Source organism: Cyprinodon tularosa, unplaced genomic scaffold (genome assembly GCF_016077235.1).
Source record: "Cyprinodon tularosa strain WSP-4 unplaced genomic scaffold, ASM1607723v1 ctg1091, whole genome shotgun sequence".
NCBI lineage: Eukaryota > Metazoa > Chordata > Actinopteri > Cyprinodontiformes > Cyprinodontidae > Cyprinodon > Cyprinodon tularosa.
Window position 1 is genome coordinate 90,107 of NW_024037884.1, and position 18,021 is coordinate 108,127.

Sequence of the window (18,021 nt, forward strand, 5' to 3'; positions counted from 1 at the left end):
CCAGCTCTAAGGTCAGTCTTTGGTCAAACCTCAGATTCTGATCCAAAGGGTTTGGGTCCGATCCAGTTCGGATTTTGATCCACATTGTTTTGGTCTCTTATCAGTTGCTAGACACCGGAACCACATGGAGTTCTGATCAAGGAGCAGCGGTGCAGCAGGTGACCAGATCCAGGTCAAAGACCAAGACCGAAACGAGACCAAAGTCCAGGAGGAGGAAGGTCCAACAGTTTGTGTTTAGCAGCAGGGGTATGATCAGGAATCAATAATCATTAGACGGACCAAACAGCTGGCGGCTATGTTAACCTCTTGCTCTCCATAGGTCAGCTGAGGCTGTCAATCACACCGGAGGCAGGACAACTCACCATTTACAGTAAGTATGCATCTCTGTGAAGTAGGTCAGGTACTTGTCCAGCACCGGTCCCATATTGATTGGTCGGCTTCCTGTCTGCAGTCCACGAGGCCCGAGGGCTGATGGGAAAATCCTGCAGGTCATGTGACTCGTCTGTAGAGGTGAGATGGTTTAGATGCTGCCCACCGGGTAAATGGTGATGTTTTGTAGCTGGCTCAACTATTTGTGTGTTCACAGCTCGGTGTGACCTCTGACCTCTGCCGCAGCATCAGGATGAAAACAGGAACGGTCCAGAACAATAAAAACCCAACTTACCAGTAGAACTTTTCTCTGTGAGTCATGTTCCCCTAATGTTCTGCTATTCCCTCTGAGGATGTTGGTTCTGGTACCAGATAAATGTCCTAAAGTAAACAGCCACTGGACTTATTTTGACAACTGCACACCATCAGAACCCATCAGAGCTCCCATAGGAACATCTATGAACAAATGTGAGGTCTTTTATCTTAGTGAGTGTTCCAGGTTCTACTCAGCCTGAAACAGATACATTTTCTTCTGTGAGTAGAAAATTGATCACACTTTAGTCTGCTGTAGCATTTCACCATGTGTTTACAGAGAGTAGAAAACAGGCTGATAGGGTCAGGATCTGGGGTGCATGCTAGTCCCTGTCGAGCACCGAGCCAGTTCCCATGTCAGAGGATGAAGAGAGTACATCCAGTTAGTCACAGTCCAAGAAACAGATACTGGGAGAATAGAGACAAAGATAGAATGATGAAATGGGGGTCCCTATGTCCTCCAGCAGTCTAAGCCTATAGCAGCAGAACTATAGAGATAGCTCAGGATAACCTGAGCCACTCTAACTAGAAGCTTTATCAAAAAGGAAAGTTTTAAGCCTAGCCTTAAAAGTAGACAGGGTGTCTGCCTCACGGACTAAAACTGGTAGTTGGTTCCACAGGAGAGGAGCCTGATAACTAAAAGATCTGCCTCCCATTCTACTTTTAGAAATTCTAGGAACCACTAGTAAACCTGCAGATTGAGAGCGAAGTGCTCTGTTAGGAACATAAGGAACAATCAGATCTCTGATATAAGATGGAGCTTGGCCATTTAAGGCTTTATATGTGAGAAGGAGGATTTTAAATTCTATTCTGGATTTAACAGGAAGCCAATGAAGAGAAGCCAGGATAGGAGAGATATGATCTCTCTTCTTAATTTTCATCAGAACTCTGGCTGCAGCATTTTGGATCAGCTGAAGGCTTTTAACTACAGTTTGTGGACTTCCTGATAGTAAAGAATTACAATAGTCCAGCCTTGAAGTAACAAATGCATGGACTAGTTTCTCAGCATCACCCCTGGACAGGAGATTGCTCATTTTTGCAATGTTCTTCAGATGAAAGAAGGAAATTCTAGAAACCTCTTTGATATGATCAAATATTTATGGGAACAAGATTGTACAAGGCAGCTGACAGGATATAAGATTTATTTGTTTTCGTTAAGTTTATTATTCTCTCTCTGTTCTCCTATTCTGCAGAATCTGTTAGTTCAATCTCTAACCTTCTGCTCTCTCTGCTTTTCCTCAGAGTAGCTTTGCCTCGTCTGTTCCTGTTTGGCTGTGACGTCATCCTGGAAAAAAACATCAGCTGTGCTGCTTCTATCAACACCCTTGTTAATAGATGTTGGAGATCGGCCTGTTTTCCAGTGTGGTCCTGTTTCTCTGACCGTGACTGAGTGGATGTGCTCTCTTCGTCCTCTGGCATGGGAGCTGCCTTGGAGCTCGTCTGCCTGGCTGTGTGTTTCCTGGACGGGGCCGCCTTTTACAGCTGCTTTTTGTATCTCTGCTTCTGTCTCCTTGAACCCCAGTCGGCCTCGGCAGATGGCCGCTCACACTGAGCCTGGTTCTGCTGGAGGTTTCTTCCTGTTAAAAAAGAGTTTTTCCTCTCCACTGTCGCTACAAGCATGCTTAGTGTGGGGGATTGTATTTGAGTCAATGAGTCAATGCAATCAACTGGTTTTCCTTAGATAGAAAACTTTGTATCAATTTGACTGTATGATCTGGTTGAACTGTAAAGTGCCTTGAGATGACATGTGTTGTGAATTTGGCGCTATATAAATAAACTGAATTGAATTGAATTGAATTATGAGCAGCAAATCACTTTATTTATTTTTACAGTAAATTAAGAACTCCTGAAATTATTTTCAGATTACGTTAATTCCGTGTGAATTTAAGATTAGTATTTACCTTGTGATGACAACCTGCTGAGCTTACTGGCACAATCTGAAGCCATTCTATGGGACTGATGGCCTTTATTAGGATAACATCTGAAGCAGCTAAAAACAGCCACTTAATATTTACTTTGTTATGGAAGACTGAATCAAACTGAGGAGGAACCCATAATGATACACAGGTCCTACCTGTTGGAACAATGTTTTTATTCTTCATCTTCACCTGCTGACAGGTGATTTCACCAAAATAGATACATTGATCTACTACCTTTCAAATAAACCGATAATGTTGTTGTGGTCACAGCAGGTTATGGCAAGCCAGTTTGATATGTATTTGTTTGACTGAACATGTATTCCTGATATCTGGGGTGGGCCGTGTGGGGGGAGGGGGTATTGTAAAAATTATGATTTTTAAACAAAATTCTAGATTTTTCAGCATCTAGACTAAACATTCTGAATGTCTGGAAATGTATTTCAGATCAACATATTTGTATTGTTACCGGTCGGTATTTGAATTATTTTGATTATGAAGTAATGTATTTCAGATATCATAAATACATATTCAGTGAAGCGCATAAATATCAGAATGGCCACTTAAATTGAATAACCTTCTACACTACTTGCCTTTTCTTTCTGAAACTGAGTTTCTGCTGCAAAAAATTAATTTAGAAAATATTACAATTCAGTCTGCTTGTCATTTTTATCAGGAAGAATCTAATTTTAGTGATCTACAAATGGAACAACAGAGATGAGAGTTCTTTTAATAAATTTCAAAACGACCTGCCATACAGGACTGAAACAGGCACTGCCTGTGGCCTGTCGTCATGGTGTCTCATTGAATCGGGATCTACTTAGAGTTGACTGAACTACTGTAGAGCAGCTGCTGTGAAACGGAAAACTCAGATATTCCAACCTTAGGCTATATCAATTCAGAGATGCAGATTTGAATGTGAGTTAAACCTGCGTTGGGAAACTGACCCCTGGTCCAAGATTTGCTAATCAGTTCTTCAAAAACAGACTATCTAATAGGACAGAAGCTGGTTCTTCATGTTCCTTCATGTTAAAAAGGATTTATTGCCCCCCACTGTCGCCACACGCATGTCAAAATTCAGGTTGCTGAAAAGTTCTGCTGGGTTCCCTCAGGTTTCTGGTTCTGAATGTAATTGGACAACTGGGTTAAGATGAAAGTGAATAGAATCCAGATTCTACCTCAGGTCACATGAGCTGGACCTTTTGGTACAGAAAACCCATGAAGTGAATGATGTGACCTTTAATCCATGACCCTGACCTCTGATCCATAACCCCCACCTATGACCTGTGTTTCAGGAGCGTGTCAGAGCCCCTCCTCCAGGGCAGGTTGGTGATCTCGGTGCACAGATGTCTACCCGACTCCAGGTAACTGATAACCTACTGCTGCCGTCTCCTGGCAGGTGAAGGGCTGGAACCCAAAGCGTTCATTATGGTAGATGCACGGAAAATGAGCCATCCATCACAGCGTCTGTAGAGTTTATACTTGGCTTTCCTCCCGTCATGGCCGGCTCTGGGTGCTGTGTTCAGCACAAAGAGCGAGCTGACACCACCACACTACACAAGGACGTTAAAAACTGCAATTTGCAACTTTATTAAAGCCTCTTCATGCCATCCAGGAGCCACTGTCATTTCTTTCCTGGATTTTTTCCACAATCTGTTAACAGTGTTGATATTTATGGGCTAAATCACCGGATTGCTCCAGCAGGAGCTGCTGCTCGCTATGTTTTCCGTGCGGCTCCATCTGAGTAGTTCAAAATGTTCCTAGATGCTCCATGGGGACAGAATTTCCAAACGCAGCACCTAGGAAAATGTGTCCATCCAGAGGGGCATGGAAACCCAAAATGAAGGAATTTGGCTGCACAGACCTCGCGGTTTGTCACGCATAAACCAAGCTTAATAGCCGTCTCTAAATCTCCACAGGTGCAGCCAGCTGATTGGTTGTATGAGTTTTGGAATTGGATCCCTCATCAGATCTTCTCAGGTAAGTCTAAACCAGTCAGAGCAGGACATGCTGCTCCAGGATTGGCTGTAGATGTTTAGACACGCCTAATGATCCCCTCTGGCCCCGCCCCTCTCCATGTTGTCAGCTAATCACTGGTTGGTTCTACCTGCTGAGGGAAGAGATTGGACAGAGCAAACACATGAGGGTGACATCACAGAGAAACAGACCAAAGAAAAGCCACCTGGTAAAGCTGGAGCAGCAGGGGCTGGAGCCTAGAGGTAAGTCCATGCTGAGACTGCTCTGTGGTTGGCTGTTCCTCATGATGTGACCTTACTAACAGCTGATGGGTTGAGACTTGAGCCAATGAACTGAATAGATGTTCATTGGTGCAGTAGATGATCCAGAGCCAAGAGGATAAAACTGCTCCGCTTCCTCTAGACTGAAAAGTTTGTTTCAAGGTCTGGGTCTGCCATGGAATCGAGCTCTTCCAAGACTGATATGCCATGTTTACACCTTATCAGTTTAGCTAGCCAGTCTAACTTTTTCATATTAAAGGTCAATATTTCATGGCTATGGCTGTGTATAGCTCCCGGCAACCTGAAATTATTTCAAAAAAAGTATGTCGCCTAGCATCCACAAACTATATCAATCCATTAAATCAGTATTTGACCGCCAGCGCCTTCTGGAGTTACGGTCAAGTGTTTTCAAATTCATAAATACAACTACTCTTTTATTGTTTACATAGCTTCAGATTGCTCCGGGCAAAAGTCTCAGAGGCCCTCAATGCCGTGGACTTGCAGATCAGGACACGCCGCAGGAGGAGGAGCAAGCAAAGAGGGTGTGGCTGGCGGCAAATGTGCGGCTGCAGAGGAGGGCTAACGGCAAAGCTAAAAGCAAACTCCTACAAACCGCCGCATCCTTCAGTCTTGCTTTCCAATGTCCGCTCACTTGACAACAAAATGGATCATCTTCAACTTGAACCCTCTTCAAAGAGTGAGTTTAGTATTGGCTGCGCTGTCATCCTGACCGAGACATGGCTTAACTCAACAATACCGGACAAAGCTGTTAGCCTGGACGGGCTCACATTATACTAGTCGACAGAAACAGCAAACTCAGCAGTAAGACCCAAGGAGGTGGTTTCTGTATTTACATCAACAACAACTGGTGCTAGATCAGTCTCCAGCTTCTGCTCTTCAGACTCCGAGTTTCAGACTGTTAACTGCAGGCCGTTCCATCTGCCTAGAGAGTTCAGTGTGGTTAGCATCACTGCTGTTTATGCCCCCCCCAGCGCTAACACTAAAGAGGCCATGAAGATTCTATACCAGGCTATCTCTGAGCTCCAATCTGCACACAGAGGCTGTTTCCATCATTGCTGGGGATTTTAACCAGGTTAACTTGAAGACTATTTTCCTCATTTTAACCAACATTTGGACGTTGCAACTGATTTAAGGAGAAGACCAAGGAGATCATGGTGGACTTCAGGAAGAAGCGGCCTGACCACGCTCCACTGCTCATCAACAGCTCAGCTGTAGAGGTGGTCAGCAGCACCACATTCATCACAGACACCCTCATTTGGACTGGAAACACCACCTCACTGGTCCAAAGGGCCCAGAAGCGCTTGGACTTCCTGCCCCCCCCCCCCCCCCCCCCCCCCATCCTCCCCACCTTCTCCAGAAGCACCATAGAGAGCGTTCTGAGCAGCTGTCTCACTGTGTGGTGTGGAGGCTGCAGCGCCTCAGACTGGAAGAAGGTGAGAACAGCAGAGAGGATCATGGGGGCTCCTCTTCCCTCCATTAAAGACATTTCATCCCAGCGCTGCGTGTCCCGTGACATCATCAATGACCCCTCACCCCCCACCATGGACTGTTCATTCAATGCAGGACCAGCAGATTCTGCAGCAGGTGCATTGTGGGGTGAAGGGGATATGTCTGCAGCAGTGGTGTAGGGGTCACAGGATTGTCAAACCTTTTGAAGAAGTTGTTCAGGTCATTTGATTTCTCCATTGTCCCTTCACTGGCCCTGGTCTTTGCGTTTTGGCCTGTGATGGTCCTCACACCTTCCCAGATGGCTCTCATCTTATTTTCAGCTTCTGCTCCACCTTTCTCCTGTAGATGTCTTTGGCTTCCCTCACACCGTGTTTTACCTCCTGCTGTTCTGCCTTCATGGCCTCCTTGTCTCTGCTCCTGAAGGCAGCCTTCTTCCTGTTTAGGAAAGCTTTCACTCCCCTTGTTACCCAAGGCTTGTTATTTGGGTAGTAGCAGACTGTCCCAACAGGCTGTAGGGGAACCAGGTTGTGGTCCAACTTGCCCATTGGGGGAGGGGTGTGGCTCTGTATGCATCCCTTACATTAGCATACAGGAGATGGATTGTCCTGTTTCTTGTTAGACAGTCAACAGTCTGATGGAAAACAGGCAAATTCGAGTCAAGGGTTGCATGGTTAAAGTCACCCAAAGTTATTATAAATGCATTAGGTTGCTGAGTCTGTAACCTGGCTGTGATGGCGTGTATCTCCTCACAGGCAGCTGCTGTGTCCTCTTTCGAGAAAATATAAACACAGATGGTGATCATGTGACTCAATTCCATTGCCAGATAATATGGCTGCAAGCTAACAGCTCGAGGTCCCGGCAGCATAACAATCTGTACTAACATATGTCCTTGGTTACCCCAGCGGTGGTTCACAAACATGATCAAGCCCACACCTTTTGTTTTTCCACTAGCATTAGTGTCCCTGTCGGCTCTCACCGCAGTGAATCCCCGCAGGTCCACATTAGCGTCCGGTACGAGGCGCTTTAGCCATGTCTCCATAAAGATGAGCAGGTTGCTTTCTCTATAAATCTGATGGTTGTTCAGTGCAGTCAGCTCATCAATCTTGTTATACAGAGAGTTCACATTCCCCTTGATTATGGAGGGGATTAATGAGTTGTAGTGTCTCTGATTCTCCACTAGCCTGGCCTTTTGCTCAGCACGGACTTTGCAGCCCCTGTATTTCCTCCTCTGCTCCTCGAGGATGGCGTGTTGTATACCAGCATATCCCATTGTTCTCAGTGACACCAGTTCCTCTCTAGAGTACATAAAAAACCAGCTTCATGTTAATTTCAATAAATATAAAATCATCCCACAGTAGAACTAATTTAAAGGTAAAAAAGTGTGAACAAATAGTATAGACTAGAGAGCTACAGGAGAGGCTGCTGTCTCCTACAGTGCAGACAGCCATTAAATGATATAAATAAAAAAATTAAATCTCCAATAAATTTATTTAATGAAGTAAAATTTTAGAAGCCGTAATCCAGAACTAACCAACAAAAAACTCAGGAACCAAAAACTAGGAGACTTTATGGATGAATAAACCGAAGGGAATGAGGAACAGAACAATGAATAATCAACTGATATGGAGCAGGTGTGGACAGAAGGATCTCGAACAGGCATCCCCAAAGTCGGTCCTCGAGGGCCACTGTCCTTCCGGTTTTAGAGGTCTCCCTGCTCCAGCACAGCTGATTTACATTGATAGTTGATTAACAGGCTTTTGCTGAACTGCAATCATCAGAATCAGCTGTGCTAAAGCAGAGAAACCTCTAAAACCTGCAGGACAGCGGCCCTCGAGGATTGACTTTGGGGATGCCTGATCTAGAAGGTAGATGGGGCAAAGAAGACAGGAAGGGGGAAGGGGGGAACGGAGAGTAAACAAGAAATACAACATTGCATACATATAGCCAGAAAAGTACTTATTAGACACTGAATGAAAATGTAACCAATGACATAAATTCAACTTTAACTGAAAACCCAAAGGAAAAACTTAAAATGAACCAAAAAGTCCAAAAAGATCAGAATCATGACAGGTAGGTTGACACCAAACATGAATCTTTCAGCTGAAGCAGAATATTTCCATTTTATCCCTATGTTATATTCCTTTCTGATTTGGTTTTCAGAAAGGAATATAACAAAGTAAGACCGTGACAGTGTTGAATACTGACAGGGTCAGTCAACTGATTTAAACACTGATTTTAACACTGAAATCCTGCGCTACTGATTTTAACATCCATCCTGACACTAAAGGTGATGCCTTAAGAGCAGCCTTTAATGCTATCTTAGACACTATTGGCTTTGAACTGTAAAGTGCCTTGAGATGACATGTGTTGTGAATTTGGCGCTATATAAATAAACTGAATTTAATTGAATTGAAATTGAATATAGCTGGGTATCATCAGCATAACAGTGGAAATTAATCCCATGCTGTCTAATAATTCTACCAATTGGGAGCATGTATAAAGTAAAGAGAATTGGTCCTAGCACTGATCCCTGTGGTACTCCACAGGCAACCCCCGAGCGTGTTGAAGATCTATCATTAACATGAACAAACTGAATTCGATCAGATAGATCAGATTTAAACCAGTCTAGAGCTGTTCCTTTAATTCCAACAAAATATTCAAGTCTTTCTAAAAGAATATTCTGATCAACTGTATCAAATGCAGCACTGAGATCCAACAGGACGAGCACAGATACAAGTCCATTATCTGAGGCCATGAGAATATCATTAGTGACTTTCACCAGAGCTGTTTCAGTGCTATGATGAGCTCTAAAGCCAGACTGAAACTCTTCAAAAAGTTCATTATGGTGGAAGTGATCGCAAACTTGTTTGGCAACTACTTTCTCAAGAATTTTGGATAAGAAAGGAAGATTGGATATAGGTCTATAATTGACCAAGTCATCTGGGTCAAGAGACGGGTTCTTAAGCAGAGGTTTAATTCCAGCAACCTTAAAAGCTTTAGGTACATATCTCTGTAACAGAGATAGATTAATCACATCTAAAATGGAGGAGGAGATCAAAGGGAATACCTCCTTAAATAACCTGGTTGGAACTGGATCTAACATCCAAGTTGAAGGCTTAGATGAAGACAATAATTTTGCTAATTCAGAGAGTTCAACTGGATCAAAGCTGCCTAAACCCAGTTCAGATTCCATGACTACCTCAGGTACAATCGCGGATAGAGGAGTGCTTATGATCTTATTTTTAATAAGATCAATCTTATTTATAAAGAATCCCATAAAATCATTGCTGCTAAGAGCAAGTGGAATGGACGGTTCAACTGAGCTATGGCTCTGGGTGAGTTTGGCAACTGTATTAAAAAGAAATCTAGGATTATTCTTATTCTCCTCTATTAATGAGGAGAAGTATGCTGCTCTTGCTTTACAAAGGGTCCTCTTATACAGCAGTAAACCATTTTTCCAGACTAGGAAGGACTCCCGCAGGCCTGTGGAGCGATATTTTCTCTCCAGTTTCCTAGCATTTTGCTTCAAAGTACGCAGCTCTGCATTAAACCAAGGAACAAGCTTTCTATTTTTAACGGTTTTCATTTTCAAAGGAGCTGCGTTGTCTAAGGCAGTACTCAGAGAACTAGCAACCCCATCAACAAAATCATCAACCTGTGAAGGGGAATAAGCTAAGCTTTTGCACTCTGCAGCACTGCTCAGTGACACAGAGGAGAGAGAAAGTGAAGCAGATTCTTTAAAATTTATAACTGCACTATCTGATAAAGATCTACTAAAATTGAACCTTCTTTTGGGGGAGGAGAACTCTGTTAAAGTAATCCTGAAGGTTATTAGAAAGTGGTCAGAGAGGACAGGGTTGTGAGGAAATACTGTTATTTCTTCACATTCTATGCCGTATGTCAGCACAAGATCCAAAGTATGAAGATGAGAATGTGTGGGACTATTCACATTTTGAACAAAGCCAATAGTGTCTAAGATAGCATTAAAGGCTGCTCTTAAGCTATCGCCTTCAATGTCAGCATGGATGTTAAAATCTCCCACTATGATGACCCTGTCAGTATTTAATACCAAATCAGAAAGGAACTCTGAAAACTCATCTAAACATTCAGAGTAAGGACCTGGTGGACGATACAAAGTTACAAAAAGAAGAGGTTTTCTTGCCTTGAAATTTGGATCAGGGAAATTAAGGGTTAAATGTTCAAAAGAGTTGTAGGTATTAATTGTTTTGGGAGTAATCAGTAAGTCAGACAGGAAGATTGTTGCTACTCCTCCTCCTCGCCCAGAACTTCTGGGGATGTGAAAATTTAAATAGCTTGAAGGAGTTGCCTCATTTATGCTCACATAATCCTCTTGCTGCAGCCAGGTTTCTGTAAGGCAAAACAAGTCAATGTGATTATCACAAATCAAGTCATTAACTAGTAGACTTTTAGAGGAAAGCGATCTTATGTTAAACAGACCGCATTTAATTGTTTTAACTTTTTCCCCAATTGGAGTTATTTTGATTTTAATTAGATTATCATGATTTACTCCTTTGGGAATCTTTGCTAATTTATTAGATTTTGGTCGTGGGCAAGACACTGTCTGGATGGAGTAATGAGTGGGTAACAGTAGAGAAGCTGCAGAGAGGTCTGTTAAACTACAACTCTGCTTCCTGGTCTGCACCCTGGGTGGTCAGGGTTTTGGAGGACTAATAAATGTGGCCAGATTCCTAGAAAGAAGAGCTGCACCATCCAAAGTGGGATGGATGCCGTCTCTCCGAATCAGACCAGGCTTTCCCCAAAAGGATTGCCAATTATTAATGTAGGCCACGTTGTTTTCAGGACACCACCTACACAACCAGCGGTTGAATGACGACATGCGGCTAAACATGTCATCACTGGTCAGATCAGGGAGGGGACCAGAGAAAATTACGGAGTCCGACATTTTTTTGGCAAACTTACACACCGAAGCAACACTAATTTTAGTGACCTCCGATCGGCGTAACCGGGTGTCATTACCACCAGCGTGAATAACAATCTTACTGTATTTAACCTTATCCTTAGCCAGTAGTTTCAGGTAGGATTTGATGTCGCCCGTTCTGGCCCCCGGCAAACATTTGACTATGGTCCCTGGTGTCTCTAACGCCACGTTTCTGACTATGGAGCTGCCAATCACCAGAGTGGGCTTCTCAGTGGGTGTGTCACTGAGTGGGGAAAACTGGTTAGAAACGTGAACGGGTTGGTGGTGACCAGTGGGCAGAGATCCACGACTACGCTTTCTGCGTACAGTTACCCAATCGCCTGGCTGCTCAGGCACTTTTGGAGGACAGCTACGTGGGGGGCCTACTTTAACTCCTGGATGTTCAACAGCCTGAAGCCTGGATTCTAACTCTGACACCCTCGCCTCCAAAGCTACAAAAATACTACACTTATTACACATCCCATTATCACTAAAGGAGGCAGAGGAATAACTGAACATCTGACACAGAGAGCAGGAGAGAGGAGAGGAAGAAGGAAGAGTTGGAAAAGAGTCAAGGGAGGGAGAGAGAGAAGCCATAGCAATGCTAAGCTAGCGCTAGCCTAGGCTAGCTACTCCTTGCTATCAGAAATAAAACCGTGTGAAACTGACAAGTGCTCAGTAGAAAAGTGCAGCAGAAGGTGATATGTTTTAAAGTAGTCAGTTAGAGTTACTTAGATACAGAGATATCACAGAGAAAATAGCTTAACTTCAGATGGAGATCCTCTGAACAGCTGCACACTCAGTTAATCCAAACAGGAAGATATCTGTCTATAATCCAGATGAAGCTAACCCATTACATAGATTACAGGCATGTCTGAAGACATAAAAACCTGGATGACTCTTAACTTTCTGCTTCTGAATGCAGACAAAACAGAAGTTATAGTCTTTGGACCAGAGTCTCTGAAAAAGAAGCTGATTAGTCAGTCACTTCATTTGGATGGGATTAAACTGATTTCAGATAATAAAGTAAAAAATCTTGGTGTTATTTTTGATCAGGACCTGTCATTTAAATCCCAGATCAAAGAGGTTTCTAGAATTTCCTTCTTTCATCTGAGGAATATTGCAAAAATGAGCAATCTCCTGTCCAGGGGTGATGTTGAGAAACTAGTCCATGCATTTGTTACTTCAAGGATGGACAATTGTAATTCTTTACTATCAGGAAGTCCACAAACTGTAGTTAAAAGCCTTCAGCTGATCCAAAATGCTGCAGCCAGAGTTCTGATGAAAATGAAAAAGAGAGATCATATCTCTCCTATCCTGGCTTCTCTTCATTGGCTTCCTGTTAAATCCAGAATAGAATTTAAAATCCTCCTTCTCACATATAAAGCCTTAAATGGCCAAGCTCCATCTGATATCAGAGATCTGATTGTTCCTTATGTTCCTAACAGAGCACTTCGCTCTCAATCTGCAGGTTTACTAGTGGTTCCTAGAATTTCTAAAAGTAGAATGGGAGGCAGATCTTTTAGTTCTCAGGCTCCTCTCCTGTGGAACCAACTACCAGTTTTAGTCCGTGAGGCAGACACCCTGTCTACTTTTAAGGCTAGGCTTACAACTTTCCTTTTTGATAAAGCTTCTAGTTAGAGTGGCTCAGGTTATCCTGATCTATCTCTATAGTTCTGCTGCTATAGGCTTAGACTGCTGGAGGACATAGGGACCCCTTTTTCATCATTCTGCTTCATTCTATCTCTATTCTCCCACTCTGCAGAATCTGTTAGTTCAATCTCTAACGTTCTGCTCTCTCTGCTTTTTCTCATAGTAGCTTCATCTGGTCTGTTCCTGTTTGGCTGTGACTCCATCCTGGAGAGAAATATCAGCTGTGCTGCTGCCATCAACACCTTTGTTTCTAGATGTTGGAGCTTGGCCTGTTTGTTTCTAACACTGAGTCTGGTTCTGCTGGTGGTTTCTTCCTGTTTGAAGGGAGTTTTCTTTTCCACTGTCACTACAAGCATGCTTGGTGTGAGGGATTGCTGAAGATTCAATATCTCCTGTCTCTACCTGCTCATCTAGGACGGGAGAATTCCGTCAAGTCAATGACTTAATGATCTGATTGATCTGGGTGTATAAAGTGACCTGATGTGAACTGGAGCACAGAAAGTTACCAAGACTAAGACAATTTTTATTGTCATTTTGTACAGCTTTCAAATTGTAAAAGAACATTTCCATTTCATTAAGTGCAGCAGTGATTAAATGTAAACAGTGTGGGAGAAAAACGAGGTGCAAAATGCATCAACTGAATTGAATGTGACGTCACAGAAAACCACAGAAACTTAAGGAAAATCTCACCACTCTAAAATAGTTGAAAAATGGTGAAACTGAAATAACATGAATATATTTCCTTTGCCAGTCAGAATATTAAAGTGTTTACATAAACAAATAGAGAAGAAGGGTTAGTTTTCTGTTTCTCTTTGCCTCACATGTTCCCGAACACTGATTCACTGTTTAGTTTCACCTACTTTTTCTCAGTAAAGATGGTTCTGACTGGCTCTGCAGCGTGTGGAGCTGGAGCTATGTGGGTGAACAAAGCCCTGATAGTGATAGAGTACAATTGCCCTTTAACAGAAAGAAACCTTCAGCAAAACCCAGCAGGATGTGACTTAAAGCTGGTCAGACAGTCATGGCGGGGGGGGGGGGGGGGGTCATTTTTGAGAGAAGAAGTTACTCTGCAGGAAAATCCTCAGCCAGAATAAAAGGTGGAGTTTTTCAGCCAGACCAGTTTACTCTTTTTGCAACAGTCAAAGTTCCAAACAAAGCGAGATTGAAACAAGATCCAGGTGTTATCAGACCAGAATTACTTCATTAATCCCTTGTGGGAGATTCTTTTCCTGCAGTGCCACTGTTTATAGAAGAGAGAAAAATAAGTATAAATAAGATATAGGAATAAAATAAGGATAAGAATACAATAAGACCACAGTATTTAGAAACATTCCTTACAATTTACAACGTTGCTCAGCAACAAATTATAATTCAGTGTGCTGCTCCAGCACACAACAGCATGAAGGGAGCGATTTGAGCAAAGAGCCTGGAGTTCGAGTCCCACTCCCACAGACTGGCACTCTAGGTTCCTCAGCAAGACCCTTAACCCCACTCTGCTCCCCTGGCGCCGCACAATGGCAGCCCGCTGCTCCCCTGGAGCCGCACAGTGGCAGCCCGCTGCTCCCCTGGTCCCGCACAATGGCAGCCCGCTGCTCCCCTGGAGCCGCACAGTGGCAGCCCGCTGCTCCCCTGGTCCCGCACAATGGCAGCCCGCTGCTCTCCTGGCGCCGCACAATGGCACTGCATATTTGCACTGTATATATATTAATGCTCTGAACTTCTATATCAATGTTTTTTTTTGCTGCACTTTAAGGAATGGAAAGGTCATCAGAGCTGCACAAAATAAAATTTGCTGTGAAAGTGGGACCATCACAGGACGGATGGAGTGGGGGCTGCAGGTAAGCTTTGTTCACAGAATCAAATCTGTTGAAAAACAGATTGAAGTTGATTCATGTCGGCTACGTTCAAACTGCCTTCCTCTCCTCTACTGATGGATGGTCTGAAGCCACACCTCTCTCATCTTGTTTTGCGGGAGTTTCCACCTCTGTTTGTCCTTGGCTTCACTAATCTTCATCTTCAGCTACTTCTGGATGGTTCGCCCTGCCAGGTCTGAAAGTCCTCTCCTCCTGTTAAGGACGATCTTTATGTCCTTTATACCCAAATAAAAAGCTGTGGGTGACAAAGGACAGCCTTTGGTGGGATGGTGGTGCTGACGCAGAAGTTGATGTAATCAGAGACACAATCTGTCAGCCCATCAATGTCCTCATTAGAACCTTTGCTGAAAGGTGTGAGCTAAGATGTCTTTTACAGATTCAAACATCTCAGATGTTCTGTCACATGCCTCCCTTCCCAAAATCAGTGCTGTGACCGTATTTCCTGTGCTGCTTCCTGATCAGAGGAAGTGGTGAGGAGGACATATGGTTGTGGTCAGAGCGCTCCTCTAACCAGCAGGGAACATCTACCCAGTATGTTTTAACCCAGAACAAGGAGGAAAGGTGATGGACAGAACCCCTGAATTATTGAGGACATGGGGGCAGCAGCGGCTCAGCAGCCTCTTCTGGAGCCTGGAGATGAGCAGCCAAGCAGAAAGTGTGTCATTTATTCTTCAGGCGCATCCATGAGTCATGAAGACAAGCAGAACACTGCTGGAGCCGAAGGGGCAAAAGAAACAGTTGCTAAGGAGACCCTGGTTCTGTCCTGATTGCATCGACTCATTGACTCTTCAGCAATCCCTCACACCAAGCATGCTTGTAGCGACAGTGGAGAGGAAAAACTCCCTCAGTGTGAGCGGCCATCTGCTGAGGCCGACTGGGGAGACAGAAGCAGGCTGACTGGTTCTGTCCTGACTTGTTCCGTTCTGACTGGTTCTGTCCTAAGTGGTTCTGTTCTCACTGGTTCCATCCAGGGTGGTTCTGTTGTGACTAGTTCTGTCCTGACTGGTTCCTTTCTTACTGGTTTTACCTTGACTGGTTCCATCCTCACTGATTCTGTGCTGACTGGTTCTGTCTTCTGTCCTAAATGGTTCCGTCCTGAATGGTTCTGTGATGACTGGTTCTGTGATGACTGGTTCCATTGGGAGCGGTTCTACCCTAACTAATTCCATTCCAACTGGATACGATCCAACTGGTTCCATTTTGACTGGATCTACACTGACTGGTTCTGTCCAGACTTGTTTGTTTCTTACTGGTTCGATCCTGACTGGTTCTGTTCTGACTGGTTCAATTCTCGCTAGTTTTGTCCTGACTGGTTCAGTTCTTCTTGGTTCTGGCCTGACTGGTTCTGTACTGACTGGTTCCGTCCTGAATGGTTCTGTTCTGACTGGTTCTGTGATGACTGGTTCCATCGAGAGCGGTTCTACTCTAACTAATTCCATTCCAACTGGATGCGATCCAACTGGTTCCATTCTGACTGGATCTACACTGACTGGTTCTGTCCAGACCTTTTTGTTTCTTACTGGTTCTGTCCTGAGTTGTTCCGTTGTGACTGGTTCCATTCTGACTGCTTCTGTTCTGACTGGTTCCTGCTAAGGAATACTGCTCTCTGACTGCCCTGGGGAAGGAGGGGTGTGTGTGTGCATGGTTTCCATGGTGATGAGAAACAGGGCAGTAACCATGTGACCCTCTGAGTACCTTAGTGCTTCGACCGCCCATCTCACTCTCTCTATCTGTGACATCACAGAGATGTGACACTGGTTTAAGGCGCCAGTAGAAGAGGATCAGAGAGCTGTGAGGTGTTGAGGTTCTGATCCGTTCCACGGTTCTGGTCTCTTCTCTGGGTCAGACATTCAGCAGTGTTAATTTTTCACTTCCTTTAAATCTTGATTTCTTTGAACAAAAGGTTCAGTTTCAGAACCGCTCTGATTGAAGGCAGGGTTCCACTGTGGTTCCAGATCCAAACATTCAGGATGTTCTGCTGATTTTTGGCTCCCTTTTCAGAGAAGAACTTTGTGGACGTTGAAGGTGTTTTCGTCCTCTGCTGGTTCTTTTCCTTTGGTTCTGGTCAGGTTTTGGTGTCCACCGTATTCCGATGTTCTGGAAGAACGCTGCCTGGTCTTGGGATGATGCCGCAGGGGATGAGGATGATGATGGTGGGTTTCTGCTTGCAGCTGACCTCAGAAGGACTCCGGACTCGGCTCCAGACACTGACCTAACCTGGACCGGCACCATGGCCAGCACCACGCGGTCCATCAGTAATGCGGCCACCTCATGTGGACCCAAAGAAACTACCCGCCACAGCATGGTGTCTGGTCGGATTGGCAGCCAAGAACCGGACCAGGGCAACTACAGTGGCTGTGTCTCCTCTGGGTTCTGTGGACCACAGCACGCAGCCGTGAGTACATACCCACCAACCATCAGAACCTTCGAAAAACTGGGGTCAGTGATTAGGTTAACAAGGTCCAAAATGGACTTTAGTTCTGGGTGGGTTCTGGTGTTCGACAGGATGAAGGCTCATCATTATGTGGGTTGAAGAGCAGGGAACCAATCAGATCACTTCAGAACCAGTGATGAATCAAATGAAGCTGCGGCTCATAAACCATCAAACAGTTCGGCTGGAACTGATCCGATCCAAAGGAACCAGCTCAGTTTATAGCTCAGAAATCCAAATCCTTTCTTTTTCTCTGAATCATTTCCTGTTGCTCTTTCATCTGTGAAGGTCCAAACTGACTGATATCTGGGTCGTGCTTTAGAACCGGCCCATTTGATTCTAAATAAAAGACGCTGCAGAATCATCTGCAACTGTTTTTTTCTAAAACACAAAGTTCCTGTTAGAGTACAGGAACTCTTTGCCCCAGAGTGATCCAGCTTTGGACTTCAGATCTCTCACTGGTCCATCAGAACTGAGCCTGGTATCTCCATCTGCTCAAGTTTGGATCCGGGAGTCTGAACAGGAGGACGTTGATGCATAGCATCACTCTTATCAGGCCGCTTGAGTTCAGTTCTGATGGATCGGTAGGTTCTGTGTCTAAAAGCAACAGCCTGGTCCAAAGTCTGAATTAGAGCTCAAAACAGCACAGATCAGTAGAACCAGCACAGAACCGTGAAAAAGTTGAACCACAACCCTCGATTCCGACATAATTTCAAGCAATGTCGTCCTGAAGGGACTCGTGTCCAGAGCCAGGACCAGGAACCAGACTGGTCCAAAGCCAGTGGGCTGCAGACATGTTCAGTTTTGGCCACACCCTGAA

At 44.3% G+C, this 18,021-nt stretch overlaps 1 protein-coding gene across 2 annotated transcripts in view; it reads left to right on the top strand.

The window, feature by feature from the left end:
• The first annotated feature begins 559 nt into the window (after positions 1 to 559).
• Positions 560 to 18,021, top strand: part of LOC119789123 (regulator of G-protein signaling 3-like) — a 28,722-nt gene continuing 11,260 nt past the window's right edge. Inside the window, exons 1-5 of one of the 2 annotated variants that reach the window (XM_038293917.1) lie at positions 560 to 681; positions 3,893 to 3,961; positions 4,517 to 4,577; positions 4,684 to 4,816; positions 16,942 to 17,165. In XM_038293917.1, coding sequence (XP_038149845.1) covers positions 4,539 to 4,577; positions 4,684 to 4,816; positions 16,942 to 17,165 — 396 coding nt within the window. In that variant the 5' untranslated portion in view covers positions 560 to 681; positions 3,893 to 3,961; positions 4,517 to 4,538. The remainder of the gene's footprint in view (positions 682 to 3,892; positions 3,962 to 4,516; positions 4,578 to 4,683; positions 4,817 to 16,941; positions 17,166 to 18,021) is intronic. The other variant, XM_038293909.1, reaches the window with a different exon arrangement.